This window comes from Gymnoscopelus braueri (assembly GCF_963280865.1).
Source record: "Gymnoscopelus braueri genome assembly, chromosome: 1".
NCBI lineage: Eukaryota > Metazoa > Chordata > Actinopteri > Myctophiformes > Myctophidae > Gymnoscopelus > Gymnoscopelus braueri.
The window spans coordinates 38,261,667-38,277,630 of NC_137603.1; the positions used below are offsets into that span (position 1 = coordinate 38,261,667).

Consider the following 15,964-nt stretch of genomic DNA (forward strand, 5'->3'; position numbering starts at 1 on the left):
TTCTTCTGACTGCTTGATTTGATAAAAATAAAAAACATATTTTAGGCTAAAGGGTAACAGTACTCTTGTTTCATTTTTCTTTTTTTAATGTAAAGTATACTTGATGTGAACATGCACGGTACATTATTACCAGACTTAATCTTATACTTCAACTTCTTGTTTATGCCACAAAATGACTGGATATACAGGTTTTGTAACAATTTGTAGTAATTCTAGAAATATTAGACCTTAACAAATTTTCATTTATTTTCTAAATACTGTATGTGGTCTGAAGCAGTTCTACGTGTGTTCATACAGTAAGAACAATATATTGATGAATCCCAAAATTTTGCACACAGTGTTTAAGCACAGATTTCTGCTTAACCCTCCAAGACCCGCAGTTGTAATATTACAACATTTGTATTTTATCAAAAACATGGTATAAATCATTTGTTTTCCTGTTATTCTTTCACCTAAACATCATCATTGGATCCTATTGTTTAGTCTTGCAATGTCATTGGCCGGGATATTTGCATATAAATACCCCCCACAGAGGCAGGAAAAGTCACAACTTGAAAATCCTTGAAGGAAGAACAATCTCTTTTTCACTGGACAGGATTTCTCACAAAAAAGTAAGTAAAATGTCTGCAATAATTTTTTTGGTGATCATTAGAATGTCTAGAACATGTACATATGATATTATTGGGAAAGATATCCCCCAAATGTAAATTAGAGCATGCTTTATACTTGTTGTTTTTTTACAACTCTGGGTCATAGTGGTAGCAAATAGCAATGCCACCTGTTCACCTGGCTAAGTGGAGTCTTATAGTTTTCACAATACATTTATACAATTATGTGTATTTTCCCCACATTGCATTACTATATATATATATATACCACAAATAACCACAAACATTTCCAAAATGTTTTGCTAAAACATTATAGGCAATGAAATGTTATAACTTATAAGCTAAAGCAGTATATTTGTCTTCGAGTACAATTGGTTAAAACATACAAATTGGTATGTGTGTGTGTGTGTGTGTGTGTGTGTGTGTGTGTGTGTGTGTGTGTGTGTGTGTGTGTGTGTGTGTGTGTGTGTGTGTATATATATATATATATATATATATATATATATATATATATATATATATATATATATATATATATATATACCAATTTGTATATTGTAACCAATTGTACTCGAAGACAAATATACTGCATCATTAGCTTATAACATGTCATTGCCTATAATGTTTTAGCAAAACATTTTGGTAATGTTTGTGGTTAGCAATCAGTGTATGGTAATTGTTCATATGGGAGTCGCCCAGTTAAGAATCTCTCATCATTGTTCATGTGATGGGTGTTGGGATTGCCCACTTACAGTCATCCCCAATCCCTTTGTTAGGCTAAGCATCATCATTCATCACTGATGGTGCTAAGTACCATCATCACTGATGCCACTTGTGAGGATAAGCAAAGTACAATAGGTTGGCCAGACAGTATTGTGTGACTTGTGAAATATGTACCTGCAGTGAGATGTGCTAGTACTAATGTACTAATGGTATTTCTTTATTTTCATTTCAGAATGCCACAAGCAAGGAGAGAGCCTCGCTTCACTGCAAGGGATGTGTTGGATATTGTAATGAATGGAGAGAGTGATGTGGACATCGACTTTACTGAAACTGATGAAGAGTCGGATGAAGAGGCCTGTGGAGAGGAGTCCAAAGAAAACCATCCACCCAGTGAACCCAGTGAACCCACTGACCCACTGCCCCCCCCCCAACCGGCCAAACACGCCAAACCCAGTGAAAGATATCAGTGGCAGAAGAAGACCTTCATCAGCCCTAATACAGACTTTTCTGGTCCACCTTTGACTGAAGATGTGAGTTCACTCCACACACCACTGCAGTACTTCCGCCGGTTTGTGTCCGAAGACATGATTGACTCCCTGACAACAAACACAAATGTGTACAGCCTTCAAACAACAGGAACATCAGTTAACACAAGTGGAAAAGAAATAGAGCAAATGATGGGCATGCATCTGAACATGGGCCTTGTACAAATGAATGGATGCCGAATGTACTGGGAAGCCAACACACGATATGCCCCTGTAGCTGATGTGATGCCACGCAACAGATATCAGTCTTTGATGACCTCGTTACATCTAGTTGACAACTTGACAGTGCCAGAGAGTGAAAAGAAGGACAAACTCTGGAAAATCCGACCATGGCTGAATTCGTTCAGAGAGAAGTGCCTACAGGTGGTGCCAGAAGAGCACAACTCTGTGGATGAGATGATGATTCCATTCAAGGGGAGGTTCAGCAGCATCAAGCAGTACATGAGAGGCAAGCCACATCCCTGGGGGTTCAAAGTATGGGTCAGAACAGGGATCAGCGGCATCATGTGTGACTTTGACGTTTACCAAGGGAGCAGCAATGGCGTACGAGCCAAATCTGAACTTGGCTTGTCAGGGGATGTCGTCATGAAGCTTGCTTCAACACTGCCAAGTGGTCAGAACTACAAGATCTACGCGGACAACTTCTTCACATCTACTCTACTGGTAGAGAGGCTCCTTTCTCACGGCATCCACTACGTGGGAACAGCAAGACAGGTAATGACCACAATAAAAACAAGCCCTATGCTTTTTGTGTTATCCTTTTAGTATTGCTTCTGTATGTGCTCCTGTACCATATGCCAAACTTGCTAATAAAAACATTCATTCATTCAATCCCTCAGAACCGCCTACCGAACTGCAACCTCGAAGATGACAAGAGCTTGAAGAAGAAGGGGAGGGGTGCCTTTGACTACAGAGTGGAGAAAAACCACAACATCGCTGTGGTCAAGTGGTACGACAACAGGGCTGTCACACTTGTCTCATCCTTTGCTGGAACAGAACCTGTGGAGGCGACTCAACGCTGGGACAAGGCCAACAAGACCTACATTGAAGTTCAAAGGCCGTACATTGTGGGCACCTACAACAAGTACATGGGTGGTGTGGATTTGCTGGACTCCTTCACAGCCAAGTACAAGTTCCCCCTGAAAGCCCGTCGCTGGTACATGTACATCTTCTGGCACACCATCACCCTTGCTGTGATCAACGCCTGGCTCCTCTACAAACGCGACTGTGAAGCTCTCAAGGTCCCACAGAAAGACATCCTGATACTCAGACTCTTCCAAGCAGATCTTGCATCCTCTCTCATTCTGGTAAGAATCAAGTTATGTTTACCATTTGTCATTTTAGTATTTCAATGTTTGCAATATCTCAGACTTGTATCCTGATGAATCTTTGACATGTATATTCATTTATTCTGTTCTAATCAGGTGAACACTGCAGTCAAAACGCCAAAGAGGGGACGGCCATCTTCAGCTCAGAAGAGACAACTGGAAGATAGTCCAGACTGCAATCCACGCAAGGCACCATGTCAACATCGGCCATCAGATGTGCGCCAGGACCAAGTTGGACACCTCCCACGGAAGACAGAGAGGGGGCGCTGCAGGAATAGTGGCTGTTCAAGTTACACCAGCTTACTCTGCCACAAGTGTGGTGTTCGTCTGTGCATTTCAGGAGACCGAAACTGTTTCTGGGACTATCACTGCTAAAAAGCAAGTGATTGTAAATGGTGTTCAAATAGATGGATGAGAGGGGGTGCCCGTTTCATTTTGAGCAGGTGTGAATTGGTCTTCGGTGGAGGGCTGTTTGCATCACATTGTGACCAGTGTATATTGTAATTAGGTTTCTTTAGTACATTCATTGTACTGTTTTTCATTTTGTTCTTTTAATAAAATCAAAATTCTTAAAAATATGGCTTATTGATGTTATTATTCATAATGTACTGTTCTGAGGCCCAATATTATTCATAATGTATACTGTTCTGAGGCCAAATGATAAACCATAACCATATAAATGAACCCTTAAGTTGTTTTAGTGAAGTATATAGACATTTGCCATGCTATTCTGACAGTGAGTAAAATGGCCTATAGGAAATTCTGCTACCCGTTAGACCCACTGTTGTAATATTACAACATTTCAATAAAACCTTACGAAAACTATTTTTTTTTAAAAACATTATATTTTCCTCTCCAAAGTACTCCTAAAACACCATCTGAAAGGTTGACAATTTTTTTTTGTAAGTAGAAATATATCCGGGTCTTGCAGGGTTAAGCACAATTAGTGAATGAGGCCTGTTGTCTTGTGTGATATATGGCCCCTACAGATAAACAAGGGGAATTAGTAGCCAGCTGTTGTGTTTCACAACAAACCAGCCCCCTTCACCCCTGCAGTAGCTCCCCCCGGGCTCCCCATCCCAGGTCTATCAAAAAACTATTCACATACACTGACAGGAGCTCACACTGATGGGAGCCCAAAGTCTTAGCAAGTCTTAGCAAAGGAGCATTATTTCTCAATGAAACATTAATATGAGTGCATATTATACCACAATGGAGTGATGTGTATATTTCATAAACATAGATACAAATCTAGGTCATATATTCACTACACAAGGAGCCTACAGACAGACGAGTGGATTCAAGCAGAGAGGTGACTGTTGGCCTGAGCGGGGTGTGGGGGTACTCTTAGCATTTTCTTTGTCTTACCTGGGAGAGAGAGCATGTGACTCCCATCCCCCTTTCCTGCCTATACAGTTGCAAATCGAATCAGGGACTCAAAGTGTGATCTATTGTTTGTCTGGGTGGGGTCTTACTTTTCAAGGCTGACCCCCACCCACTTATTCAAAATGTGGTCAATGCTATAAAGACTATGACATGTAAGCTTGTAGTGTGTGTGACTCAGCGGCCGTCAGGCTGTTGTGTGGTGGGGACCTCAGGGTCTCCATAGGAAGGCTGTTTGTACTATGCAATAAATGGAAGCAAAGAAACCTCACTGACTAGTGATGACTCAATTCATTCTACAACCATTCATTCTCACCACTGGAACAACAAATTATCTACAATATGGCGTTGTTGGCAACTACAAATGTGCAGTAAAATATACATCATATGGCGTTGAAGTCGGCAGTCGCGTTGGTTTGTTTTTTTGGGGGCGCGAGTCTCCAGGGATACTGAGCCAGGCGTCGAAAGAACGTGCGGCGGACGGCACGACATGACGACAACTTTTCGAAAATCTACAGGGAGAGGACCTCATGACCAGATCTAGGACGGCTGCACGACTCATCTGGCTACACAACTTATCTTCTGCGATCGCTAGAAGGGTGCGGTGCTGACGGCAGAGCGGGGAACCTGTGGATGGACGGGGTTCTTCGTAGCGGGTATGTTGTGAGGAGGGGACAGCGGGTGCCAGCAGAGTGGAGAACTTGCGATGAAGGGGTTCTTCGTGAAGAGTGTGGTAACACATCTTCAGCGATCGCAAGTGGAGCGCTCTGTTGTTAAAATGCAGCTATCTGTTGGACAATCTGGGTACGGCGCTGGAGCACGGCTGGGGTGGGAAGATGACATTGGGGGGACTGCGAGAGAGACATTATCGAGCGGGACGCTGCGCATATGGGACCTGGGGTTATGTTTTTGTGATAATGGTGGGTTTAACCTATGGGGCAATGGCTGCCATGGGAAGTGATGTGGGGATGTTGTTTCACTCTCTGGTCTCTTATGTTTAATGTGAGTTTACTTTGTGGGTTATTGTTTCATTGGGGGTACACTGCCTTCTTTTATCTGTGTAGGCACTTCCGTTTGTAGTTGTCATGTGTGCTTGATGGTACGGTGTAAAACTTAGGGATAAGTATTAGGCTATCTTTGAGTATATTTTGGTGACTGGGCGGGGGGGACATTGATCTGGATGGGTGGTGTTATCGTTTGGTGGGCGTGATTCGACTGTATGCTGTCAGCTTCCACTGGGTGGGGGCTGTGTAATGTTTTATCCTGGAGTTTAAAAGGCTAACAGAGGGATCCTGCACGCTAATTAGTTTTGGGGGATGTGTCTATTTGATGTAATTCACCGTGTCGCTGTACTATGTAATCTTGGTTTTTGTATATGCATTGTTCTGTATGATGTTGTTTGCTGTTTTAGTTTTCCTGGATGTTTTATTTTTTGTCCTTGTTGGGGTTCCAGTCGCTTTTCATGGGGGGGCGGTCTTTGTGGTTCTTTTGAAATATACGTGTTTGTGGAAGACGTTTGAGGTCTCCCATGGGGGGTCTGATGTGTATATTTCATAAACATAGATACAAATCTAGGTCATATATTCACTACACAAGGAGCCTACAGACAGACGAGTGGATTCAAGCAGAGAGGTGACTGTTGGCCTGAGCGGGGTGTGGGGGTACTCTTAGCATTTTCTTTGTCTTACCTGGGAGAGAGAGCATGTGACTCCCATCCCCCTTTCCTGCCTATACAGTTGCAAATCGAATCAGGGACTCAAAGTGTGATCTATTGTTTGTCTGGGTGGGGTCTTACTTTTCAAGGCTGACCCCCACCCACTTATTCAAAATGTGGTCAATGCTATAAAGACTATGACATGTAAGCTTGTAGTGTGTGTGACTCAGCGGCCGTCAGGCTGTTGTGTGGTGGGGACCTCAGGGTCTCCATAGGAAGGCTGTTTGTACTATGCAATAAATGGAAGCAAAGAAACCTCACTGACTAGTGATGACTCAATTCATTCTACAACCATTCATTCTCACCACTGGAACAACAAATTATCTACAATATGGCGCTGTTGGCAACTACAAATGTGCAGTAAAATATACATCAGGAGCTTTAAAAAGTATGTGGTAATGTGTATTATATGATATTCTATAGTCTCACTTAGATTTCAATCCACACAATAAAGTACTCAGTGTAAATGTGAAAGTTAAATACATTTTGAAACTCAAGTGTTACATTAACAGACTTTACTGCGCAAAGACATTTCCCTTAATTAATAATTAATTAATAAACCACAAATTGAGACCACAATTACAGAATTAATCAGCCTCACATCTGTGCACATCCAAATTTGCACCTGTACGGCATTGCACAGAGAAAGATTAATCACAAGCCTGACTGTTCAATAATTATTTCCCTGAGCTTGTGTGGAACCATTAAACTCATTCAAGCTATCTTGACCCTGAGCTATTCAAAATGCACCTCAAATTAAGACTAAGGTTTGGTTGATTGATTGAGGTTTCTATGAACAATAATGCATACTGTACATGAACATCATTATATTTGTGGATATCTGTCAAACGGATAAAACACAAAAAAGGTTGAGAGCTTATTTGTGGTCCTTTGAGAGCAAATGTGTGTGTAAAATGAGTGCCATAATAAATGGTAAAAACAAATCTAATTAAGCAAGTAACTGAAGGGCTAATGGCAGGGAAAATAACAAACTTCAATGGAACACAATGGAAACTAATAATACAGGAAATATTTTTTGCTGGTCAATTAATCCTACCTGAATCCATAGTGGTTCCATGGTAGGCCCAGGCGAGGTCAGATTCTCCAGGTGGCCTGTCCTTTCATAGGTGAATATTGTCCCTGCTGCCTTATAGTCTCCATTCCATTGGATAGTCCAGCCACCATTCAGGAAATACTTGTCTGGGTTGTCACTTCGTAGAGCCAAAAAGTTCCCAGCCTCAGCCACCTCCTCGATCCGGATATCTCGTGCTCCCTCTGGAATCAGCCCAATATCCACGTAGCCTTGGAAAAAAATCCAAGAGTGATATTTTCAACTTCCCATAGACAATTTTTTTTTTTTTAAAGAGCAGCCAATTATTTTTACCCCTTTTTTCTCTCAACTTAGTCGTCATGCGAACTAACTCTCACCACACATTTCTGTGTTGCCACTGCTATTGTACCCTACTGGCTCACCAGTGAGTGAGGAGTCCCCACCAGGAGGATGCTTTAGAATCTAACCCTTTGTCTCTGCAGTGGTGTAGAGGTACTTTACCCCTGTGCCCCCTGAGTGCCTGAAATGTGCAATTCTGCAACACTTCGTGTAAGGGTGATTTCATAAAGTTTTGAGGGATGACTAATGAAACAGAATATTTTCAACAGCTGTAAAGTTTTTTTAGGGAAACAAATTCTAAAATGGGACAGGCAGGAATGAAAAAGCATCTCAACACTTTTAGCAATATCACGGAAGAGCATACAATCAAAGAGCAGAGTTTGCTAATAAACATACCGAGGCCTTCACTCTCATTATAGGTTTTCTTCACTGTTTCACATGTAGAGCCGTTACCATGACACACCCCGCACCGATCTTCTGTTGCATTAGAATCAATCACATAGTCACAACCAACATTCTGCAAGATACAGAAAAACAAATATACATGCATTATCTAGTAAATTCCCAATGGGCCCTCAGACATTTTGGCAAATAAACACAGCTGGAGGTTACGGCCCATGCTGGCACAGTAAATCCTAAATGAAACAATGTATGTCATTATCTTCAGGGTTTACCCTCAATATGGCTGCTGTGAAAAGGTTCTATTGGACAATTAATCCCAATTAACTCCCAAGGCAACATACAGTATGTAGAGATAAGGGATTGACCCGGTCACTGTTTCATAACTCAGCTATGGTTTTTATGGTCATGGATGTCAAGCATCTGAATTCAACTGGCAATTGGAGGACTTACAGTATCGGTTACTGTCACTGTGCCAGTAATAATGTGCCATTCATAGGCAAAACAGCATCTTGGCAGAGGCATAAATGACAAATACAAGCAACTAGTAGGCTTGACCTGGACAGAATAGTAACTACAAAATACAGGTCCAATGTCCAGAATTGTGCAAGTAAACAAGCTAATTAATGGTACTAGCTTACAATGAAATGTAACCAAATCACTGATGCAATATGTACAGACACACAATGAAAAATAAGTCAACAAATGTTTTTAAATCCACTCCCCGCCAACACCAAACTCAACAGTTGACAGATGTATCAAATGTATCAATTCATCAGTCACATTTGATACATTTACATGTTTGATGTATTTATTGTTGATATCATTGATTACATTTATTGTGTAGTAGCTATACATTTGTCTATTATATGAACACTTAATACAGTAAATAAATCAGCAAAACTGTATTAACAGGCTGCATTATTATATTATTATATTATTATAATATTATTATTAGACAGTGTTAGTACCTTACAGATGCCATCGATGCAGATATCTCGGCTAATGCTGCCTTCATAGCACCGTGTCCCATCAGAAACTGCATCCAGCATCTTCTCTGAGAAATTTTCATTCAGTGGACGGCAGTGCAGTTCACAAGAGTTGACTGGGGGGGGGGGGGGGGGCGAGAGAGAGAGATAGAAAGTTAAAACCACAAAATCTGCTATTTGACCATGTGAAGCAGTCTCAGGTGCTCCTGACCAGAGTTGCGATTTTGTGCCAATTTGACAAAACCAACGTTATTACCTACACGTGCGTTTCTTGATGTGCTAATTGACTGATTGTTCATTTGCATGTTTCATGTGAACTGACACCATTTATGGGTCTGTGTGTTTGTCAGTCCTACTCTTGCCCTGATGAAGACCAGTCTGGTCGAAACATGTTTGCCTTTTTAAAATAGTCTTGTTACAATAAAGTTATTTTAGATTTACGTCCTCTCCTCCAGTTTTTCAGTGTTCTGATCTTTTCTTCTTCTAAATATGTTTTATATTTTTAGAAATATTTTACTTTCTTTAATTTTATAATGAAAGGCAATGCAATTTGCAGATTTGACTACACCATTGATTAATATTTCAGTGTGTTGCAATTGCACTTTTAAATGTAACAGTTGCATCCATTGTTCGCATTTTATCTTAAATGTATCTGAGCAGACGTAACATACACATATTCTAAAATAATACTCAATAATTTCTTATGGCCTACAGTAGCAGTTGTTAACCAATTAGCCAATTACACTGTGCCTGTCCATCTGGGTTATTGGATCTAAACAGCGATGTGCCTCCTGGTCATGGGATTGATGTAACTTGTAAACACAACTCTTTGCAAGTATTCTTATTGACAAGACGTGGCACTATGCTAGACTGTGAAAATACTCAAAAATCTGCAACATTTTGTACATTTTGCCATTGGCGAGATTCACAGATACACTACAGACTATTTTAGCCTGGTATCTCTGGCATGTTCCAAGACCAATCATTCATATTCCCCAGCACCATGGAAGAGGTCCATTAAATAAAGAAGAATACTGTCTAAACTTAAAATAAATGTCATGGGCCAAATGTAGGTTTAATTGCTCACCTCTGTTGTTGACTGCTACCCATTTGTAGAACTTGCCCTTGTAGGGCATGGTGTTAAAGTGACTACATTGGATGTCTCTGAAGGTGGGCTGCTCTTGGACACATGCTGGCATACTGTTACAGATCTTGTACCTCCGTCGCTCTCCTAGGCAGTACTTCCCCCCGTGTTTAGGACTATAGAAAACAAGGATAGATTATTCAGATCAAATCAATCTTTATTTATAGAGCACATTTAAAACAATCGGTAGTACACAATAAAAAATAACATGCATGTGCTCCCACATAGTCACATAGCATACATAAACACATACATTTTTACATATATAAGATACACTAAAATATGATTAAAAGCCAAAGAAAGTAAGTCTACAATAAAGATCTAAAAACCCCAATGGACTGAGCACTTCTAATGGGGAGGGGCAAGCTATTCCAGAGCCTGGGGGCAGCAGCTCTGACTGGAGTATAATGGTACAAAAGTTCTGTGAGATATAGCGGGGCCAGTCTGTGAAGAATCCCATTATCTATTCTAAGGTATCAAACGCAGCTGAAAGATTAAGGAGCACCAGAACCCTGAGGAGCAACAAGAATCAGCAGTTAAAAGCAAATAATTAAAAACTCTCAAGAGAGCCGATTCAGTACTATGGCCTAGTTTGAAGCCGGACTGAAACTTCTCCGTTTGTGAAATGGCAGTAAACAATTACTGTAATTGGGTGTAAAATACTTTCTACAAAACTTTAGACAGGAAGGGAAGCTGAGAGTTGGGCCTGAAATTGGACAGGGAAGATGCGTCGAGATTTTTCTTTTTTAGTAGAGGACCATAAGTGAGGGAAGAGTTAACCAACAGCAGGACACTTGGGCCAACCACACCTACTTCTTAAAAAAATCCAGGAGGGAATGCAGTCAGATTGGCAATTTGTAGGCCACAGGTATATGATCACCTCAGTGTATGTATAGAGATACCGGCTCAAAATGAGTGAGAATGGCAATGGTAGGGCACAGGGAAGGAGCAGGATATAGGGCATTGAAAGAATGCGCTGCCCTGAGATCAGAAATTCAGTCAATTGATACAGAGAGAAAGTGATGGGGAATAGGGGTTAGTGAGGGAATTAAAATTATTTAAAAGAACCGGGGGTTTGTTACCGTTCTTAGTGACTAGATTACAAATATATTCTGTTTTGGCAGCTTTTAGTGCTCTCTGATAATCAGAGACGCAGCCACGACATATATCTAAAGACACATGTAGTTTGTCTTCTTTTAGCTGTCCACGGACGGACGGACGGACAGAAGTAGGGAAGGAAGGTTGAGTATTGGGAAAAAATTAAGGGTCATTCAGGTTTAAATGCAGGACTTACACTGGGTTAACACAGTCCCTTTGGGCACTCTGGACTCCTGCACCACAGGTTCTAGAACATGCTGACCACTCACTCCATGGTGCCCAGCCACCATTCACGCTCTCAGGGCCACGGTCAACTGCTACACACTCACCACTGTAACACCACTTGTAAAAACAAAATGTTGAATTAACAATATACAAATATCTATTCTAACAAAGATGAATGTATGAAAGTATTTACCAGCAGCTAAAAAAATCTGTGACAACTGCATTCTTCTGTGTGTGTGGGTGTGCGTGTGCGTGTGTGTGAGAGAGAGTATGCATGCGTGCGCGAGTGTGAAAGAGAGAAGGTGGTAGTTAACTCTTTCACTGCCAATAAAATTATTGCGAACTTTGCCAGAATTCTTTTTTTGTTTTTTCAAAGAAAAAACAAAGTGCTTAGGAAGCGAGATACAGCCTTTTTCAGTTATAGGTTAAACAAAGAGTGGATGGAGCTGCAAATCTTCAGATAATGATATCTTGGGTTCTGAACACTTCCCCCCCCCCCCCCAAAAAAAAAAAACTCGGGATTTCTCGTTCTGGCACTGAGGGTATAACCCTAAAACTCGGGATAACTCGGGGTCTGGCACTGAGAGAGTTAATAGAAGTTAGGGGTTGGGGATTTATATACCACATTCTTAGTAATGTTGCTGTTTATATTGCAGTATATTGTTAATTTATCCTAAATTAGCCTTATTTCATTACTACACTACTGTACTTCCATTGCTACATTATACATTATTCCACTACATTCCCTTAAAAACATCTCTCTGTGCCTGCAAAGTTTGTTTCCTATTCACTGTGGCTGCTGCCACTCAAAAGTGAAGTATTTGTCTCAATTAAATCAGAAAGTATATTGGCTCCCTTTGTCTACCTTAGGTTTGTGTTAAGAACACCACAGGGATACGACATATTTTAAGGAAGATACACACCATCCATGATGCGCATACCCTTCATGCTACAGTATAATTAGAACAAACTGCAACCCCAAAGAAACATATTCTCTTACTTACTTTCTTCTGCCCACAATGGGTCCCATCCACAGCCCCATCCAGTTTGGAGTGGCATGTCTTCCCCACTGTGCACCATAAAGTACTGCATATGTTCTAGGAAAGGACAATTATAATGTATAATAGATATAATGGACAGTGAGAGGGGATATGAGAGAACAATGAACACTTTAATTTACACAAAAGAATACATTTGAGGAATTATACTTTAATATACAATAGATGAGAAACACTCTTTACAGTGTTATTGGCCATTTAAACTGCAACACTACTGCTGATTTCCTTTAGTGCTAATGTTCCCAGTTACATGCTGGAGGTATGGATTGTCAGTGTATGATTTAATTAGATAATAAAGTCACATGCTGTGAAGTCAACTACCTTGGGAGCTACTTTGCAGTGTGCTGAACTTATTTCCCTTTCCTGTATGATTTACACTGACCCATGCGCTTGCAAAAATATATTACATTGTAAGTTGCTGAAAGTTAAGGGCCGTTCAAAATCCCTAGATGGGTCTTTAACGTGCGTCAGGGGGTGAGGGATGTCTTGCGTTCTTTATGGACACATGCAAGGTCGCTCACGTTAAATCCGTTGGAATAATGACGTTTAGGCGTTGTACACCTATTAATCCACTAGATGGCAGTTGCAAGCTATTAAGTGTTGGGAAAAAGTGTTGCCATGTCCGCTTATTATAAGCGACTTTGGGCTTATTTTTCTGTAAAGTTGCTTGTAAACAAACATTGGTGGTTGCGGTTTTATTTGGGCTTGTTTCTAAAGTGTAGTTGCTTATTTGGGCCAACTATTATTTAAACCAGTGATTCTCAAATATATATTGTATATATTTGGGCTTGTTTTCATAGACCTGGTTGCTTATTTCTCTCACAAAACCTGGCAACAGCGCTAACATGAAGCTAGCATTGTAGCATCTAGCCAAAACAACGCAATAAAAGACACAAACTAGTCCACAAACTAGACAAAAACAATGGTTGTCTACAAAACGTGAGTTTCGACCCCTACTGCACTGTGCTATATTATTTGTGTGTGTGTGTTTAGGGAATGGCTGGGTTCATTTTGTCACGGACCGTGGATCGACGGGTCGGATATTGGTCTAAGTAATTAAGTACATTTACTCAAGTACTTCCACCAACGTGGGTCTTTTTTTGGAGAAAGAGGGCCCGAGGAAAACTTTTTTTTCCTTATACTGCCAACGGGCACCAATGGTACTACAGGCAACGTACACGTCGGCCTGACGGTGAATGTTGATTGCACGGAAGGAAATACTGGAGCCGCAGGTAACGGAGGGTGAGACAAAACAAACAACGTAAGGAGTGTCGGCGCTCGTTACGTCTCCTTACGTCCGACTATAAATGATACTTAAGGGTGACCTCCAGTATACTGGCTGGCTGCCATTGTTTACTTCTTTTTAATATGATTTAAAGGCATTTTTGTGTAACTAGAGGTTTGGGCCGCTACACGGACCTCACACCTACGTCTCACCGCTGATCCGACCATTATGTCTGAGTCATAGTGACAGGGGCCTTGTCAGAGTGTCTGTTGTACCAGTCTGTCTGTGTCCCTTTTGTGCCCATATAAGGACAACTGGATCTCCATAAATGCCTATATATGGGCGCATCAGGTTTGTTTATGGTTATGTCTGAGTCATACTGTAATGACATACGTGGCAGACCCTCCCATTAGCCAAGTCTAATATAGGATTAGACATTACAGCAGAGTGGGACAGGAAAAGAGAAAGAGAGAGAGAGAGAGAGAGAGAGAGAGAGAGAGAGAGAGAGAGAGAGAGAGAGAGAATGTCTCCAATGTCTGATTGATCCTTTTCTTGCTTGCCTTTGTTGTAGACAAAGTAAGTAATTTTCCCCTATTGATTTCCCATTTCTGGAAAGTCCTTGTGCAGTGTTAAATGTCTGTGGAGAAAGTGTGGAGAATGTCTGAAGTGTGCAAAGTGACTGTGGAAAGTGGACCGACTAAAAGTAATCAAATGGCAGGTGTGGGGAATTCGACATGTGTGGGGAATTTGGCAAATCAAGCTAAGGCGGGGGTTGGCAATCAATTGGCTCATTTGGGCCACAGCCAGAGCCTTTTCTGGTGGTTTTGGACAACCGCCACTCCGACTGAGTGGACGCCGGGCATTGCACTCCCTCGGGTCGTCTGTGACGTATGTGCCCAATTTGAAGTCGGGACGGTCGAACGGTTCTCGAGATACGCGGATTACAGACAGAGATTCGGTGCATTTATTGTAAGATAATGTGCATAATATATACTAATATAATATATATGTATGTCATATACTGTAGTATGTATATTATAAACTTAATTATTGTATGTTTGTTGGGTGGTTTTCCCTTAAGGTGCTTGCAAAATGCATGATTTTGGCTGTTTTATACGATAATTGTTTTATATATATCATATATCATATATATATCATTATATGTTGCACTGTGCAATGTGAAAAGGTGCAATTGTGATGATCCTCATCAGACTGTGTGGGTTTAAATGAGTATTCCCTTCACAATGTGCGATTCTGAGTGAACTCCAATTTGTATTCTGCATTAAGCTATTTTGCAACTCAAGACCTTGCCTATTTCTGTGTGCAAAACAAATGCTCAAGAACAATAATAACAATGTTATGGAAATATAATGTCAATAACCTCAATTTATGGAAATATTATGTCAATGACCTCAATTTACTACGAGAACAACAATATGTATTGGTCTCAGCTGTATGAAAGATTGAAACAGCAAAACCTTGCACATCCTGAAATGTAGGGGATAGGTTACATGTAGAATACATTAAAACCACATTGCTTGTTTACAAAAAGGAAAAGAAAAAAAAAACTCAATGAACTGTGCACTATAACTCTGGACTGTCTTTTCTATTTTATTTTATTTTTTACATTACATTGTTTTGAGAGTTTCAGAACCCTAAACAGGAGTACAGGAGAATTATGCCCTCTGCAGCTGACTAAAGTTGCACAATTCATCAAGAAGAGAGGCAAGGACATTAAGATTGATCTTATTGTAACTGCAGAGAAAGGCAAGTTGGGCTTTCAGAATACCTTATAGCAATCAACTGCTAGTCAATTACTGTAGGTATAATGTTCTTCTTATTCAATTAACCTGACCATACTGTGACTGATGAAAATAAGCCAGAGGCTGGACAGAGCTTACTGTTATGATTTTTACAATTTAAATATAAAGTGACAAATGGCCAGTACATCCTCCTGGGTCTACTCTTTCATCAACTACTGTATGTGGATGAAATCAGTGTGAGATATGTTATATGTAGTTCATACCCTTCATACCCGTTCATACCAGTTTTGTGTGGTCTCTCTCGTCTTAAAATCTATTGATTTAGTGTCTATGACTTGGCCAAACAATACAGTACCTTTCAAAGAAGAGGGA

General features: G+C 40.6%; 1 protein-coding gene across 2 annotated transcripts in view; it reads right to left on the reverse strand.

Moving 5' to 3' along the window:
• The window catches only part of adamts7 (a disintegrin-like and metallopeptidase (reprolysin type) with thrombospondin type 1 motif, 7), a 100,579-nt gene that overhangs the window by 41,575 nt on the left and 43,040 nt on the right, over nucleotides 1–15,964 (reverse strand). For both annotated transcript variants that reach the window (XM_080430011.1, XM_080430010.1), the window contains exons 10-15: nucleotides 12,551–12,643; nucleotides 11,518–11,663; nucleotides 10,167–10,339; nucleotides 9,062–9,195; nucleotides 8,088–8,208; nucleotides 7,359–7,603 (exon numbers count right to left, since the gene is read on the reverse strand). In XM_080430011.1, the coding sequence (XP_080286137.1) occupies nucleotides 7,359–7,603; nucleotides 8,088–8,208; nucleotides 9,062–9,195; nucleotides 10,167–10,339; nucleotides 11,518–11,663; nucleotides 12,551–12,643 (912 nt within the window). The remainder of the gene's footprint in view (nucleotides 1–7,358; nucleotides 7,604–8,087; nucleotides 8,209–9,061; nucleotides 9,196–10,166; nucleotides 10,340–11,517; nucleotides 11,664–12,550; nucleotides 12,644–15,964) is intronic.